We start from the raw sequence: 14,975 nt of genomic DNA on the forward strand, positions 1-14,975 counted from the left end.
CAGAGCGCGTTAGGTCTTGCTTTTTACATTCCCCAAGGCTGAGCTTATCAAGGGGCAGCTTTGCTTCATTGCTAGCTATTGAATGTCCAGTTTGATACTTACATCACCCACTGTGATTCAGTTTCTTTTTTGTTTGTTTGTTTTAAACTTTTTCCCTTTTCTTTTTCTTTCTTTTCTTTTTTATATTCTCACCCAAGGACATATTTAGAGAGGGGGGGAGGGAGGGAGACAGACAGGGAGAGAAACACCGATGTGAGGGGAAACAGGGATCCGCTGCCTCTCGCTTGCTGCCTGACAGCGGACCAAACTTTCAACCCAGGCTTGTGCCTCAACCGAGAATCGAACCCGCGACCTTTCAGTTTATGGGACGACGCCCCAACCAACTGAGCCACACCTGCCAGGCCTCAGATTTGATTTCTGTGTTTTCCCTCTCTCATCTCACTTGTGAAAACTCCCGGGTGCCCAGCCCTGCCCCTCAATTGCCAGTGCTTCCCCAGACCTCTCTTTAGTGACCGGTATGTCACCCCCTTGCCTGCAAATTCTGTTCTCTTGGCTTCAGTTGCTCTTTCCTGCTTCTTCTCCCCTCCCGCTCTGCCTGCTCTGCGTTCTCTGTCCATCTGAATCAACTGTGCTCCTCACTGACCCCTGCCCAGGCTCCATGTCACTTCTCATCTGTCCACTCCTATGACTCTAGCACACATATGTGGATGACTCCCAGCCCCACCTTTCCTGAGCCCTGGGCACAGATGCTCATGGGATTCCCCACCAGGATGTCACACAAACACCTCAGGCTCAGTAAGAGCCCCACTGGACTCCCCGGAGGCATCATCCGGTCCCTGCTGACTTCTCTGGCTTCACACGCTTTCTCCATTGCTATGAGGTATAGCAACACTGGATTGGAAACTCGGGTGATTAGATCAGAGCGAATTAAATCAACCTCATGTGAGAGGAAACAATGTGTTTCAGACCCTTGGAGTAGCAGCTTGGCACAATGTCACAGCGATTCCACCTGCTTTACATTCACACAGCCTCAGCACTTTCCCTGTGGAAAGTTCGGGATGCTATTCCCAGGCAGCAGCAGAGCCCGGAGAAGGGGCAGTGAGCTCCACAGCCTACAGGGCCAGGCGGTTTTTATTTGAGTCGAGGGGAGTGGTGGGGGAGCGGTGAACTGGAGACCATGCGTCCCACCTCCAGGCAGGGGGTAGTCCCTTCCAGCTTCAGCCAGGCATGGGCTTGTGTGGGCGCTGCCACGATTTCTGGGTTTTCAGGAGAATCCAGGCATCTGAATTTTCATGTGACTCTTCCCATGGGTAAATGTTGGCAACTAATTCAAACTTTAAAATGTGCTGTGAGCCAACTGTTTTTGGTTTTTTTTAAATACTGTGTGAATCGAGCAAAATACACCTGTGGCCACATGCAGCCCACAGGGCGTGTGTCTGTGAGAGTAGACTGCGTCGAGGCTGGGCAGCGGGACAGACACCACTCCAGCCAGTTCCCTGCTCTGTGGCCATGCGTCTTTGGGTAAGTCACATGACCTCTCCAATTTCCCCAGGTGCGAAATGGGGGTGACAATTCTTCTCTCACTGGGTTGTCCTGAGGACAAGAGATCATACTTGTGAAATGGCTAGCACAGAGCAGTTCCCTCAATGGAAGCCAATTAACGAACACTATCGACACAGCTATAAAAAGAAGATATTTAGCTCTGGCTGTGTGGCTCCATTGGTTGGAGCACCGTCCTGTACAGCAAAAGGTTGCAGGTTCGATCCCCGGTTGGGGCACATAAGAGGGGGCAACTGATCAATGTTTTCTCTCAATCAGTGTTTCTCTCTCTCTCTCTCTCTCTCCCCCCTTCCACTCTGAAATCAGTACACATATCCTCAGTTGAGGATTTTAGAGCAATGACACGTTCACCTGATCAGCATGGGGAAATAGAGTATAGGAACACCACGCAGGAAGGGAGGCAGAGCCCGGCTGACAGCGCTGCAAGCACTTTCGGGCCTGTACAGCACTTCTCAGTGGCGGCTTCCCTTGTGCATGGAGAAAATACCGCCGAAGCGTCTCCTTCCCTGGGCTCCGACTCCTGGCTTACCCAGCACCTTTCTGACCTGGAATTCCGTTGCCCATTTCCCTGGGACGGGGAATGGTGGCTCTGGATGGGCCACGTGGCCCTCACAGCCTGTGAACAGACTGCGGGCTCTCGCCCCAGCATCCATCGTGTTTAGTTCCCTGCTGCCCTTGGGAAAACCAGGTGCTCCAGACCAACCCTCCCAGCTGGGGTTCTGAGCCTGGCACTGGAGGGAGGACCTGACTAAAAGATGTTCTTCCCGAGAATTCCTACATGTTACCCCCACTGTCACTCCCAAACTGCGTCAGCCCCAAGGAGCTCCTGCGGGGCCTCCTGGAGAGGTCAAGAGGCCTGGGCCACTTCTCTTATTTGATCCTGGTAAAGTAGAAGTGAACACTTGCCAAGACCGGTTTTTACAGAATATTTTAAACATTTACATGGAACAAGCTAACACAGTTTAACACATGCACTACAGTGCTGTTGAACTGTGCTATTCACAGGATAATTACACGGACCCGCCTTTCCCGTGGCACAGGAAGCCCTTCTCCATTTCTTCTTTCTGGTAACTCCTTCATCGGCTCATGCTTCAAAATTCAGCTCCTCGGCTGCGAATATTTTTTACTTCCTCTTGAGGACACTCTGAACTGATTTAAGCTATTGTATACTTTTATTGTTGTATTTTGGGTTTGTGTAACCCTGGCCTGGGAACTCCTTGAGGAAGGGATTGTGTAAGCTTTTGTCTGCAACCCCATGTCCTAGGAGTGGGCCTGGCAAGCAGCGGGTGCTGAAGGAATGGATGCAGGGCCAGAGAGATGAGAAGGCTCTGTCAAGGACAACACGTTTAGCCCTGGCTGGGTAGCCCTGGCTGGGTACAGGGATTGTCCTGTACACCAAAAGGTTGCATGTTTGATTCCCAGTCAGGGCATATACCTAGGTTGCAGGTTCAATTCCTGGTTGGGGTGCATAGGTAGAAAACTAATAGATGTTTCTCTTTCATAAAGCTGTTTTTTTTTCTTTCTCTCCCCAGCCCCACCCCACCTTTCTTCTTTTTCTAAAATCAATAAACATATACTTGGGTGAGGATTAAAAAAAAAAGGACAAAATGTTTAAACCAAAAGCACAGGTAGGAGCCCCAAGACAGGAAGTGGTTTGGGGACTCTCCCTGTGGGACGCGTGGTTGGGGAGCTGCATCTCCAGTCCTTCATGTCTCTGGATTCCGACAGCCTTCCTCTCCAAGGCTCACCTTGGACATAGTGTCTCTCTGACCTTCATCTTGTACAGTGACGCTTCTTTCTGGTGAAATCCCTCCCACCTTCAAGTTCAGCTCAACAGCAACCACCACCTCTGGCATCTGGACACGCCACAAAAAGCTCAAAGCCACATGCACTTTCTCATTTGACCCTAATACCCATCCTATGGGTAGTAGACATTATTCCATCATTTTTCATAGACCAGGAAACAGAGGCTGGAGATTGTTTCACAGATGAGAAAACGAAGGCCAAAAAGAGATTTGGCTCAAGTCTCGCAGTAAGGTGGACATAACTGCAGCGTCCACTTCAGGGCTAGAACACCCTTACTTGTGACATGAATGCCACTTTGACTTTTACAGTTGGCATGTCAGAAAGCAACAAAAAACAGGACTTGGCTTTCCCCTCATGCTCTCTCTTCCCTTCCTCATATTGGTTGATTTTAGAGAGAAAGAGAGAAGTAGGGAGAGGGAGAGAGACCCGCAAACCTGGAGAATCAAGGTGACACTCTGGCCAACTGAGCTACCTGGCCAGGGCCTCTTCCCTTCCTCTTAATATCCCAAAACACAGTCAGCAGTTTAAAAGCTGTGGTTGGCCACGTGCCGAAAGCAAGCACAGGCTTTGGGTGTAAGCTATTATAAGACTGCCATCTGAGTGAGGAGGCCATGCTGCAATCACCTCTCTCACAGAGGCTGTGAAGGCAGTCTTCCACGGGCATTACCCAACTGGGAGAGAAGGAGCCATTATAGTTCCCAAGCTCTTCCTCAGAGCTTTTCAACAAAACTCACTGAGCACATATTCCAGGGTTGGACAACACTGTCATTAGTGCCAGTACTTTTCAGTCCTGAGACCATGGCAGACATAACCAACAGTTCCAGGACTCCTTTCCCACCAAGCCAGGGAAATAACTCATCTCAATGCAGCAATCCAGGAAACTGCAATCAATTAACTGGGGCGGGTGCATGCCATCAAATCATTTCATCTTATTGCATGCCAGGCCTGTTGCCAGGAGACATGAGGTGAATAAAACATGGTTCCTGCCCTCAAGTCTGGAGGTAGGATATGGACATGGGTTGGGAGGAGACAAACCTGTGAAACCGTATTTTGTTTTGTTCTGTTTTTTTTTTTTTTTTAGATTTTATTTATTTATTTTTAGAAGGGAGGTTGGGAGAAAGAAAGGCGGAGAAGCATCAATGTGTGGTTGCCTCTCGCACGCCCCCCTACTGGGGACCTGGCCCACAACCCACGCATGTGCTCTGACTGGGAATTGAACCAGTGATACTTTGCTTCGCAGGCCAGTGCTCAATCCACTGAGCCCCACCAGCCAGGGCTAAAAACATATTTATAATCAGGATACGTATCAAACTGGGGTTAAATGTATGAACACAGTAGTGTGGAGACATATGACACAATGACTAATTCTGCCTAGAAGTATGACACAGCAGTGGGTCTTGAAGGTTAAATAGGTGTTGAATAGGCCACACAAGATGGGAAAAGAGTTCCTGGCAAAGGGACTAACATATACTACTAATCTTGGGATCCAGGGAGCAGCAAACAGGTATATGGAGAAAACTATACCCAGAGTACGAAAGAGCATTTTCCTGCCTCTCCCTGAACCATGGATACCTTATCATAATAAGGCTGTGGTGAGCAGCAAAGGTGGGACTCACACAGTGCCTGGTAATGAAGTCCGCCGCAACTGATGTCTCCAGAACACTGGTCTTTAGCAACTGAGTCAGAATAGGTGTCAAGTAGACAGACATCTTCAGATTTTAAACATTTTTATAGTTTCTATGATAAAGATAGGTTGTTTATATTAGGAGAGTTGAAAATATTTTTTTTAAAAGAAGAAAAAATCTCACTCCATCACCCAGGTAGAACCTCTGGTAATACTTGGTGCAGTGTCTCCCAGCCTTTCCTCAGTACCATTCTTTGCTGTACCTATAAGCTTGCAGTATGAACAAAAAGTCCTCTGGCTTTTTTCATTTTCAAATTTAAAACTCTTTTTAATTATAATATAGTTGGCATACAATATTACGTTAGTTTCAAGTGTACAACATGGCGATTTGATATTTATGTACCTTTGTGCCTTATGAAGTGATCACCACAAGAAGCCTAGTTACCCATCTGTCCCTGTACAAAGTTGTTGCGATATTATTGACTATATTCCCTATGCTGTACTTTACATCCCCATGACTTATAAATTTATAAGTTTGTACCTCTTAATCCCCATCACCGTTTTGCCCACCCACCACCACCCAAACCTCTAGCAACTATCAGTTTGTTCTCTGTATCTATGAGTCTACTTGTGTTGTTTGTTGATTTGTTTAGCTTTTTAGATTCCACACATAAGTGAAATTATACAGTGTTTGTCTTTCTCTGAGTTATTTCACTTAGCATAATACCTTCTAGGTTAATACATGTTGTCATAAATGGCAAGATGTCATTCTCTTTCACGGCTGAATAATAAAAGTCCTCTGTTTTTTATTTCACATAAAAGTGATGACATAGCCCTGATTGGTGTGACTCAGTTGGCTGGGCATATGCATCGTCCTCCACAGCAAAGGGTTTGATTCCCAGTTGGGGCACATGCCTGGATTGTGGGTTCAGTCCCCAGTCAGGGCACGGTTGGGGCACTTACAAGAGACAATCAATTGATGTTTCTCTCTCACATCTGTTCCTCTTTTCCCTTCCCTTCCCCTCTCTCTAAAAATAAGTAAATAAAATCTTTTAAAAAATGAAAAAAGTAATGACAAACAGTTTTCTATATTATTACACTCTCTTTGAATATATTGTTTTAATGGTTAGCATCCATTGAATGGATCTATTATAATTTACTCCACCATCTCCCTTTGGTCTGCATTTATTTTTACTATTGTCAGTAATGTTATGGAGACCATCTTGGCACATAAGGCTTTTCTCTGTTATTCAGATTATTCCCCTGGGATAGAGAATCAAAGGAATTAGCGAACTTAAGGGTTTTTAAAAAAAATTTATTGTGCTTCAATTACAGTTGTCCCCATTTTCCCTCCATTACTCTCCCCTACCTTATCCACCCCCCAACTTCCACTTTCTATCAACGCCCCCATCTTTGTCCATGAGTCTTTTGTATATGCCCCTTGACTTGACCCTTCCCCTTCTTGCCCAAGAACTTAAAGGTTTTGATGCAATGCTACCAAACTCTTTCCTGAAAGGTACATTGGCACTTCCTCAGCGATGTGTGTTTGATGCAAGCCTTACCAGCCTTGGGCATTCTCATTTAAAATTAAATCTCTTCTAATGTGTTGGCCACAAAGAACAAAAGCAAAGGCACATTTGCTTTATTAAGTATTTCCTTTATTATTGGGAAGAGGGAGAAGAGCTCACATGTGAGTCTCCTACTTGGTTCTGTGTTTCAACCTCTCGGTGTTTAGCTTTTTTATCCAGTTGTTGATGGATGGGGGAGAGATCTTAAGTTGTTGTCAAATATAAGTAAAATACTTACCCTTTGTCATATTTTAAAGGGCTATTTCGTTTGTTATTTGCCTTTTAATTTAGGTTTCTAATTCTGATGTTTTATTTTTCAATCACTTCTTTCCTTTAAGGATTTGAAAGGGCAGAAATGTTTAGCTTTTCCTGGAAAAAGTCACTTCTCTCTCTGGACCTCAATTTCCTCATCTTTTAGAAGGGCACGCAAGCAAAGATGTGATCTCTCGGCTTTCTTCTGTGCCTAGATTCTTGGACTCTGGCCTCCATAGGTAGCTCCACACAGGCAAGCCTCTCCTTGTGCTCTGGGGCTCCAGCCAGGAAATCCTTTCTCCTTGAGGGGTTCATTTATTCATTCAAGTACCACTTTCTGAACATCTACCATGTGCCAGGCAGTTTTCTAGGTAGTGGAGATGCAGCAGTGAAGAAAACAAAGCCCCTGTCATCAGGTGGATATCTGGGAGAAAGCATCCCAGTTAGAGGGAACAGCAGACACAAAGGCCCTGAGGCAGGAGACCGCTGGAGAAGCTGGAGTGGGAGCAAGGAGGCCAGGGTAGCTAGAGCAAAGGGAGTGGGAGGGATGGAGAGAAGGCACACTGTCTTAGAGCCATCCTAGCGACTTGGCTTTCACTGGATTAAATGGAAACCACTGGATGGTTCTGAGCAGAGCGGTGACCTGACCATAACTAGGTTTTAAAGGAGGTAGTAGAGGCCTCTGGTCTAGTGGGCTCTATTCTGGGACGAGTCACACCCATTCCCAGCTGACTGACCTTGGTCTTATGTCCCTCAGTCTTAGTTGTTCTTTTCTTTATTTTTAAAAAACACTTGGAGTCCCACAGCTCCTCTCCTTAAAGCACTTGCCGCAATTGAAATCTTTCCTGGACTGGTGGGTTCTTTGATGTCTCTCCCTCACTGTTCTAGAAACTACAGGGCCTGGTAAGGGCTCTGTCTGAGCTGTGTTCCCAGAGGTCCCTGAGCATGGTCCCCACCATGTAAAGGGTACTCAATAAATGCAATGGATGAAAAAATAAGGGAGAAAGGCAGATAATGCTGTTCCCTTTTACAGGCAACAAAACAGGCCCAGACAGGAGGTCTGACTGCCTTCTGGCCCAATTCCTATAGTGGGAGCTCCTAGGAACATAGGCCCACCCCCCAACAGCCTCCAGGGCCTTCCCAGTCTTCTCTGGTTCCTCCTCTCTGAGGGCATCTCAGAGCCAGACCGCAGGCCCAAAGCAAGGCAAACTTCCCAGGAAAAGATCCTGGGGCAGGAGCAGAGCTAGTGAGAGCCTGTTAGTAACAATAATAGCACTTACAGTGTACCAGACACCATTCTTCCACAGCAACTCTTTGAGGCAAGTTCTATTAGCATCTCCATGTTAAAGATGATGAAACTGAGGCACAGGGAGGTAAGGGGCATGTCTCAGATAGCAGCAGAGCCTATGTAATGGAACAGAGTCAGTAAATAAAGCTCGAGGGTGCACTCTGACCTACTCTGAGTTACAGCGCAGAATATCAGCAGGGGTATCAGAAGACACGTGCTTTTTCGCTTGAGCCTTGAGGGCCCCACGTCCTTGTTATCTCATCCCCAGGTTGGGATCACTCATAGCCGCTAGCCTATAGGGCTGTTGGGAGATTAAAGCACTCAGTTTAGTACAGTGCCCAGTACACCGTGAACGATCAATAAATGTTAAATATTGGTCTGAGTGTTTCTGAGCCTGGGCAGGAGGGCTGCACAGTTGACAGGTAAGGTCACCTTGTGAGCTGGGCGCTGGACCTCGCCTGTCCAGGCAGGGCGGAGAGAGAATGAGTGGGACAGAGGCCCTGGACCCGCCTGGCTGGACTTTAAAAAGGGAACAGACGCCTGGCGCAGGCGCAGAAAGCCCCGTCGTCCCCGCTCGCAGCTGCCCTGTGGTGCATGCGCATGGAGCGGCGCGCGAGCTTCCCGGGAGAAACCCGCGTCCTCCCCGCGCCTAGAGTGCTGTTCCGCGGCCCGGTGGAGCCGCTCATCTTCCTTGCCAACTTCGCCTTGGTCCTGCAGGGCCCGCTCACCACGCAGTACCTCTGGTACCGCTTCAGTGCCGACCTCGGCTACAATGGCACCCACGACAGAGGTGGCTGCAGCAACCACAGCCTGAACCCCATCGTGCAGGTAGCGGCGGCGTCGGCGGCGGAAGCAGGGAGCCGGCCCTGAGCCAAGGGTGGGGGCAGCTGCTGGGCGGGGCGTGCGTGAAGGTGGGGCTTCCAAGGGGGTTTTGAGTATTCGGTAGTGGTCGAGACCGAGGCCTGCAGTATGGGGATGCAAGTTCCTCCGGCCTTGGGAGTTAACGAAAGGGGGTAAAAGTAAGGGAAGGGACCTAGGTCCAGTTCCCGCAAGTCCCTTCCAGGGCCAGTGTTTGAGAGTTGCACCGAAAGCCTTCAAAGGAAGCCCTTATCCCCTTATCTCCCAGGGTGGTGGGGGTTGGGCGGGGGACAGAGGGAGGGTAAATCCAGAGGGAGGACAAACACCCTGGTAAGACTCATGCCCCCACAGGAAGTGGAGACCCTTACCTCCCACTGGACGCTCTACATGAATGTGGGCGGCTTCCTGGTGGGGCTCTTCTCGTCCACCCTGCTGGGTTCGTGGAGCGACTGTGTGGGCCGTCGCCCGCTGCTGGTGCTGGCCTCGCTGGGCTTGTTGGTCCAGGCCCTGGTGTCCATCTTTGTGGTGCAGCTGCAGCTACACGTTGGCTTCTTCGTGCTGGGCCGCATCCTTTGTGCCCTCCTTGGTGACTTCAGTGGCCTCCTGGCTGCTGGCTTTGCCTCTGTGGCAGATGTCAGCTCCCACCACAGCCGAACCATCCGAATGGCCCTGCTGGAAGCGTGCATCGGGGTGGCGGGGATGCTGGCAAGCCTCCTTGGGGGCTACTGGCTCCACGCCCAGGGTTATGCCAACCCCTTCTGGCTGGCCTTGGCCTTGCTGATATTCATGGCTTTCTACGCCGCTTTCTGCTTTGGTGAGACACTGAAGGAGCCAACACCTGCCCGGCTCTTCACGCTCCGTCACCATCGATCCATTGTCCAGCTCTACATGGCTCCGGCCCCGGAGAAGTCCAGGAAGCATTTAGCCCTGTACTCACTGGTCATCTTCGTAGTGATCACTGTGCACTTTGGGGCCCAGGACATCCTGACCATCTACGAGCTGAGCAGACCCCTCTGCTGGGACTCCAAGCTGATAGGCTACGGTTCTGCAGCTAGGCACCTCCCATATTTCACCAGCCTGCTGGGCCTGCGGCTTCTGCAAACCTGCCTGGACGACACCTGGGTGGCTGAGATTGGCTTGGCCTTTAACATCCTGGGGATGGTGTTCTTTGCATTTGCTACCAACACCCCTCTTATGTTCACAGGTAATGTGTGTGGGCTCAGGGACAGTTTGTCCCAGAGGTGCTGGGTGAAAATTGGGGACCAACTACTTGCTGGTTCATGCGCTTGGAAACGTTGTGTTCCTAGCCTGCATTGGAAGGAAGACAAGTAAGAAGCTTGTAAAAATGGCATCTTTGTTATACATAAAATATAAAACTTCAATAGCCAAAGTAATCTGCATGATCAATCATACATATTGTTAGTAAGATAGAGCAGCAGGCAAAAGTATGGGTCATCCGCTAATTGCTTCACTCCTTGGCCTTCCTGCATTCGTGGTGTTCTTAGACAAAGTCCATGCCATTAGTGTCTTAATACTCACTTCTCCGATAATCATAGGACCTACCTCCGATATCCTTGGTCAGCTTCTTTGGTTTTGAAAAATCCGGTCTTCTCCTACCATAGACAGTCAAATTCCTGCTTGCATTATTTCTTCCCCTTTTTGGTGGGAGAGGGGCAGCTGGGGATGAGGAAGTTAACTTTTTTTTAAAGGGACAGATTTATTTTAATGAAGCTCTAAACTGTGTACAAAGTCAGCCATTCAGTAATCACAGATTTATTAATTTGGCTGCTTGCCTGCACAGTGAGGCCGAAGGGGACCAGGTGCCTTTCTCCCTGGCCCACTGTGTCTCCCACGGACTCGGTGCTGGGCTCAAAGCCCTCAGGGCTGCTGAGATGATAAAGATGCTGTCACCTCTCTGGGGAGCCTCAGCAGAGTGGGATTTGGGGGCCTGACAGCTGAAGGGCCCTAGGGTGCCTCATTGTATATCCACTTTGGAGGAGCCACTATCCTCTAAGGCAGCGATTTTCAATCTTTTTTTTTCATCTCATGGCACACATAAACTAATTGCTAAAATTCTTCAGCACACCAAAAAAAATATGCTTTTTTGCCAATCTGACAAAAAAAAAACTAGGTATAATTGTGGTTCATTCACACTGGCCAGCTATTGTGTTGGCTGTCGTCATTGTTCAATTTGGCAACCTAAGGGGAAAGAGGTCAGTGCCCCTGACTAAACAGTCAGGTCGTGCGTGCTTTGAAAATTCTTGTGGCACGCACTGCTCTAGGGGCTTGCAGTGTAACCGAGGAGGCAGCAGTCACACAAGGGCAAGAGATGGTTACGAAGGAAACAGGGGCAAAATGCTAAGTGAAATGGAACTTGCTTTGAGCGCGTGCTTGCTGTGTGGTGCTCTTCAGGGTGTTTTCTGATGTATCCATTTTCTAGGGCTGCTGTAACAAATTACCACAAATTCAGTGGCTTAAAACAACAGAAATGTATTTTCTCACAGTTCTGGAGGCAGGAAGTCAAGAATCTATGTCCCTGGGCCGAAATCAAGGTGTCAGCAGGGCCACGTTCCTGTCAGAGGTTCTCGAAGGGAATCACCCTCACCTCCTCCAGCTTCGGGGGGCTGCCAGATTCCTCGGCTTCCGACTGCATCCCCGTGATCTCTGTCTCTGTAGTCGTGTTGCCTTCTCCTCTGTTCTGTCTGTGCCAAATCTTCCTTTGCTTCCTTCTTATAAAGAATCATTTAGAGCCCAGCCTGATTGTCCAGGATAATCTCCTCATCTCCAGATCCTTAACTTGATCACATCTGCAAAGACCCATTTGCCAAATGAGGCAACATTTATAGATTCCAGGGATTAGGATCTATGTCCCGGGCCATTATCCAGCCTCCTACACCCCAGAATCATCCTGTGGTGAAGGCCTTGCTATCTTTTTAAAGGTGGGAGTCAGGCCCAAGGCCACACAGTTAGCAAGCAATGGTGCAGGTTTTGAACTTGGGGCTGCCTCTTGTTTTCCGTGCTCTGCCATCTCTCTGCTGTGTGGGTGACACCTGCTAGGACCACAGGAGGTGTTCTGGCAAGAACGTCATTGGTGGGGAATCAGTGTTCATTCATAAAAGATGTAGCAGGCAGGCCAAAGCTTGAGAAGGGTAGGCTCCATTGCTCCTTAGTCACTGTGTCCTTCGCCATCATGAAAGTTCTTTCTGTGTCTACGCTGAGTCCCAGCTAGGGTGTGTGCAGGTGCTCTGCTACATCTAGTGTGGACAGCCCTTGCCCTGACCCCATTTTCCTGACGGTCATTTCTCCACAGGGTACGGGCTCCTCTTCCTGTCCTTACTCATCACACCCATTGTCCGGGCCAAGCTCTCCAAGCTGGTGAGCAGGTCAGAGCAGGGTGAGTGTCACGGCCAACTACCTCTGGCTGCTTGTGCTGCACCGTCCCTGAACAGGGTGCCCCGGGCTGGCGGGGGGGGGGGGGCGCAGGGTTGGGGTCTGCAGTGAGCAGAGCACAGTACCGTTCATCTGGGGTAACCAAAGAAGAGGATTTGCCCTCTCCAGACCTCTGCTTTTCCGTCTGTAAAATGGCTGAGGTGATTCCAGAATTCCCTGCTTCACTAGTGTTGGAGCGTGTAAGCTCAGAGGGAGCAAACAATGTTGTGGTGTAGGTTTCATTGTCCACAAGTGACCAGTGAGGAAGCAGAGGCCCAGAGGGCTAAATGGACTCACCTGAGGTCGCTCAGTAAGAGGTGGAGCTAGCATGCAAACCCAGGTTTGTATTTAAGAGCAGCAGAACCTGCTGCCCTTGGGTTCTGGATGTTAGCCCTGGCTCTGTCCCACACTGGCCATGCGACCTTAGGCGGGGCCTTTCCCTCGCCCGGGGCCTGTGTCCTCCTCTGTGCATGGGTAGTGTGCCCTTGATGACACCCGCAGGCCCTTCCAGCTCCGACAGTCTGACCGTTTAATGTTCTGCCTGGATATCTATAAAAAATAGCTTTTCTCAGGCCTCTGGGTCTTTAGACCCCAATCGGGAAACACCTGGCCCACCCCCTTTTCCCCATCTGCCCTAGAAGGAGGACCTGGTGCCATTTGTAGCCCACTGCCAGTTCTGTTGTCCTCAGGCCCGTGTGCTTTCGTTCATTGACCTGATGAGTTTTTACCTGGCACTTTCACTGTGCCCAGAGGTGCCCGGGGGGGGGGGGGCGGGGAACGAGAGAGAACAGCCTTTACTAACTGGCTCCCTCCAGGGGGCCGGGCCCTGTAACAGGGGCTACAGATGGGAATATCATGTTGCCAACAATCTATGAAATAGGTAGCATCCTTATTTAATCGAAGGGGCACAGAGACCCAAAAGGAGAAGTGACTTGCTCAGTGACCACACAGCTCTGAGTGTTGGAACTGGGAGTTAGCCCGGCAACTGACCTCAGACAGGAGATGATTCTGAAGGCGATAAACTGAAAACCATTTTTCTCAGGCTTTTGCTAGAAGCTGTCACATGTACTTGAAATACATGGATTTAATAACAGCCCTTTGTTTCATGGCCTCTGTGTGCCAGGTGCTTTCCACACACAACCTCACTGAATCCTTATCCCGGCACAGGGTGTTGGGTTTGTAGGTGAGGAAGGTGAGACTCTGGGAGACTGAGTGGCCCGTCCCAGGTCGCACAGCTGTGAGGTAGTGAGTGGTGCCGGGATTTGCACCTAGGCCTCCAGACTCCGCAGCTTGATATTTACCTCTTCACAGGTGCTCTCTTTTCTGCTGTGGCCTGCATGAACAACTTGGCCATGCTGATGGCCTCCAGCATCTTCAACTCGCTCTACCCAGCCACCCTGAACTTCATGAAGGGGTTCCCCTTCCTCCTGGGAGCTGGCCTCCTCTTCATCCCTGCCATCCTGATCTGGTAACACGGGACTCTGACCCCAGCGCAAACACCCTTTATCCCAAAGGTTTCCTCTTCCTTCTCCTCCCAACCAGAAACGGCTGCCTCGTTCCTGGCACCCTTCCTGTGTGGTGTTTCAGTCCCAGCCTGACTCTCCCCTTGCAGACAGTTGTCTGGTCCTCTGCGAGCCATTTCGCAAGGGCAGGGCAGAAGGGCAGTAGGGAAGGGGTCAGGCTAACATTGCTTCTTAGCAAGGCTGTTCTCTCCCTCCTGTTCTCCATTTGCATTTTATAGGTGGAGTTATGGTGACAGAAATGTGCTCAGGGGAAGCTCAGAGAGCTTCCTTGGCGGGTGGTGGCTGGGCCCCGGGCCAGTCTGCCCCACTGACTTCTTCCCCCAAAGCCTTAGGAGTCCCTTTCCAGAGTCCTCTTCCCTGGACACTCTACCCCCTCTGCCTCGGGAGGGGGATAGCTGTGTCACCCCACTCAGTACAGCCGGTGTCACTTCTGCAGGAGGTGAGGGTCCTCGTGTCTGAACCCTCTCTGGTCTCTCACAGGATGCTGGGAAAGGCTGATCCTCGCTCTGAATACCAGTAGTTTCCCCAGAGCCCCTGATAGGCCTGGACCCGAGGACGGAGGGCAAGAGGAGCGAAGTGAACGCTGACCAACTGGAAGTGTGCACCGGGCCCACCCACAGCGGCTCCCCTCAAAGGCAGTGTCACCTTGGATAAGGTGGTCCAGCTAGACCAGGGCCCCTACCTCACGCATAGCTGTGCCAGCCTGTGACTCAAGGATTGTGACCCAGACAGTCTGACTCCAGGGCAGGCAGTGGGGGAGCCCTTTGGAATGGGGCTCTGTCCAGCCTTTATGCCATCAATCACATAAAGCCCTCCGGGGGGAGGAGACGCCCTGACGGAGGTGATGCCTCAGGGGCCAGCTGAAGCTCGAGGGCTGGCATCTCTGCTTCCGCCCAGAACCCACAGCTCACGGTGCACAGTCCACGGTGGGCAGCCACCAGCGCTCCTTAACAACACGTGCCTTGCGGGGAGGAAGGCTTGTGGGAATGGAGGGGGAGGGCTACTGGCTCGGTGGAACCAACCCCCTGGGCCTTGCAGCACCAACCATAATAAAGCAGTATAAGGAA

At 50.2% G+C, this 14,975-nt stretch overlaps 1 protein-coding gene and 1 long non-coding RNA gene across 3 annotated transcripts; one reads left to right on the plus strand and one right to left on the minus strand.

Annotated features, from left to right (window-relative positions):
• Positions 1-6,517: 6,517 nt before the first annotated feature.
• On the minus strand, positions 6,518-9,412 carry LOC118502131. Of its 2 annotated transcripts, none has more exons than XR_004904812.1 (2): positions 9,325-9,412; positions 6,518-8,399 (listed from the first exon to the last, which is right to left on the minus strand). It is a non-coding gene; the product is annotated as an uncharacterized LOC118502131 (long non-coding RNA). The 2 variants fall into 2 exon arrangements; XR_004904813.1 differs by lacking the exon at positions 9,325-9,412 and adding an exon at positions 8,531-8,636.
• On the plus strand, positions 8,653-14,975 carry SLC46A1 (solute carrier family 46 member 1). Its single transcript, XM_028521073.2, has 5 exons — positions 8,653-8,926; positions 9,308-10,160; positions 12,267-12,350; positions 13,697-13,853; positions 14,389-14,975. Exons 1-5 carry the CDS (start codon positions 8,693-8,695, stop codon positions 14,426-14,428), a joined length of 1,368 nt encoding a protein of 455 aa, XP_028376874.1. The 5' UTR covers positions 8,653-8,692; the 3' UTR covers positions 14,429-14,975.

Source organism: Phyllostomus discolor, chromosome 8, assembly GCF_004126475.2.
Source record: "Phyllostomus discolor isolate MPI-MPIP mPhyDis1 chromosome 8, mPhyDis1.pri.v3, whole genome shotgun sequence".
Taxonomy (NCBI): domain Eukaryota; kingdom Metazoa; phylum Chordata; class Mammalia; order Chiroptera; family Phyllostomidae; genus Phyllostomus; species Phyllostomus discolor.

What these genes read in the sequence shown, in the direction of transcription:
- SLC46A1 (XM_028521073.2), top strand. Translation starts at nt 8,693, where the DNA reads ATGCGCATGGAGCGGCGCGCGAGCTTCCCGGGAGAAACCCGCGTCCTC. An exon ending in GCCTGAACCCCATCGTGCAG is followed by an intron (nt 8,927 to 9,307) that starts GTAGCGGCGGCG and finishes ATGCCCCCACAG; the next exon opens with GAAGTGGAGACCCTTACCTC. An exon ending in GGTGAGCAGGTCAGAGCAGG is followed by an intron (nt 12,351 to 13,696) that starts GTGAGTGTCACG and finishes ACCTCTTCACAG; the next exon opens with GTGCTCTCTTTTCTGCTGTG.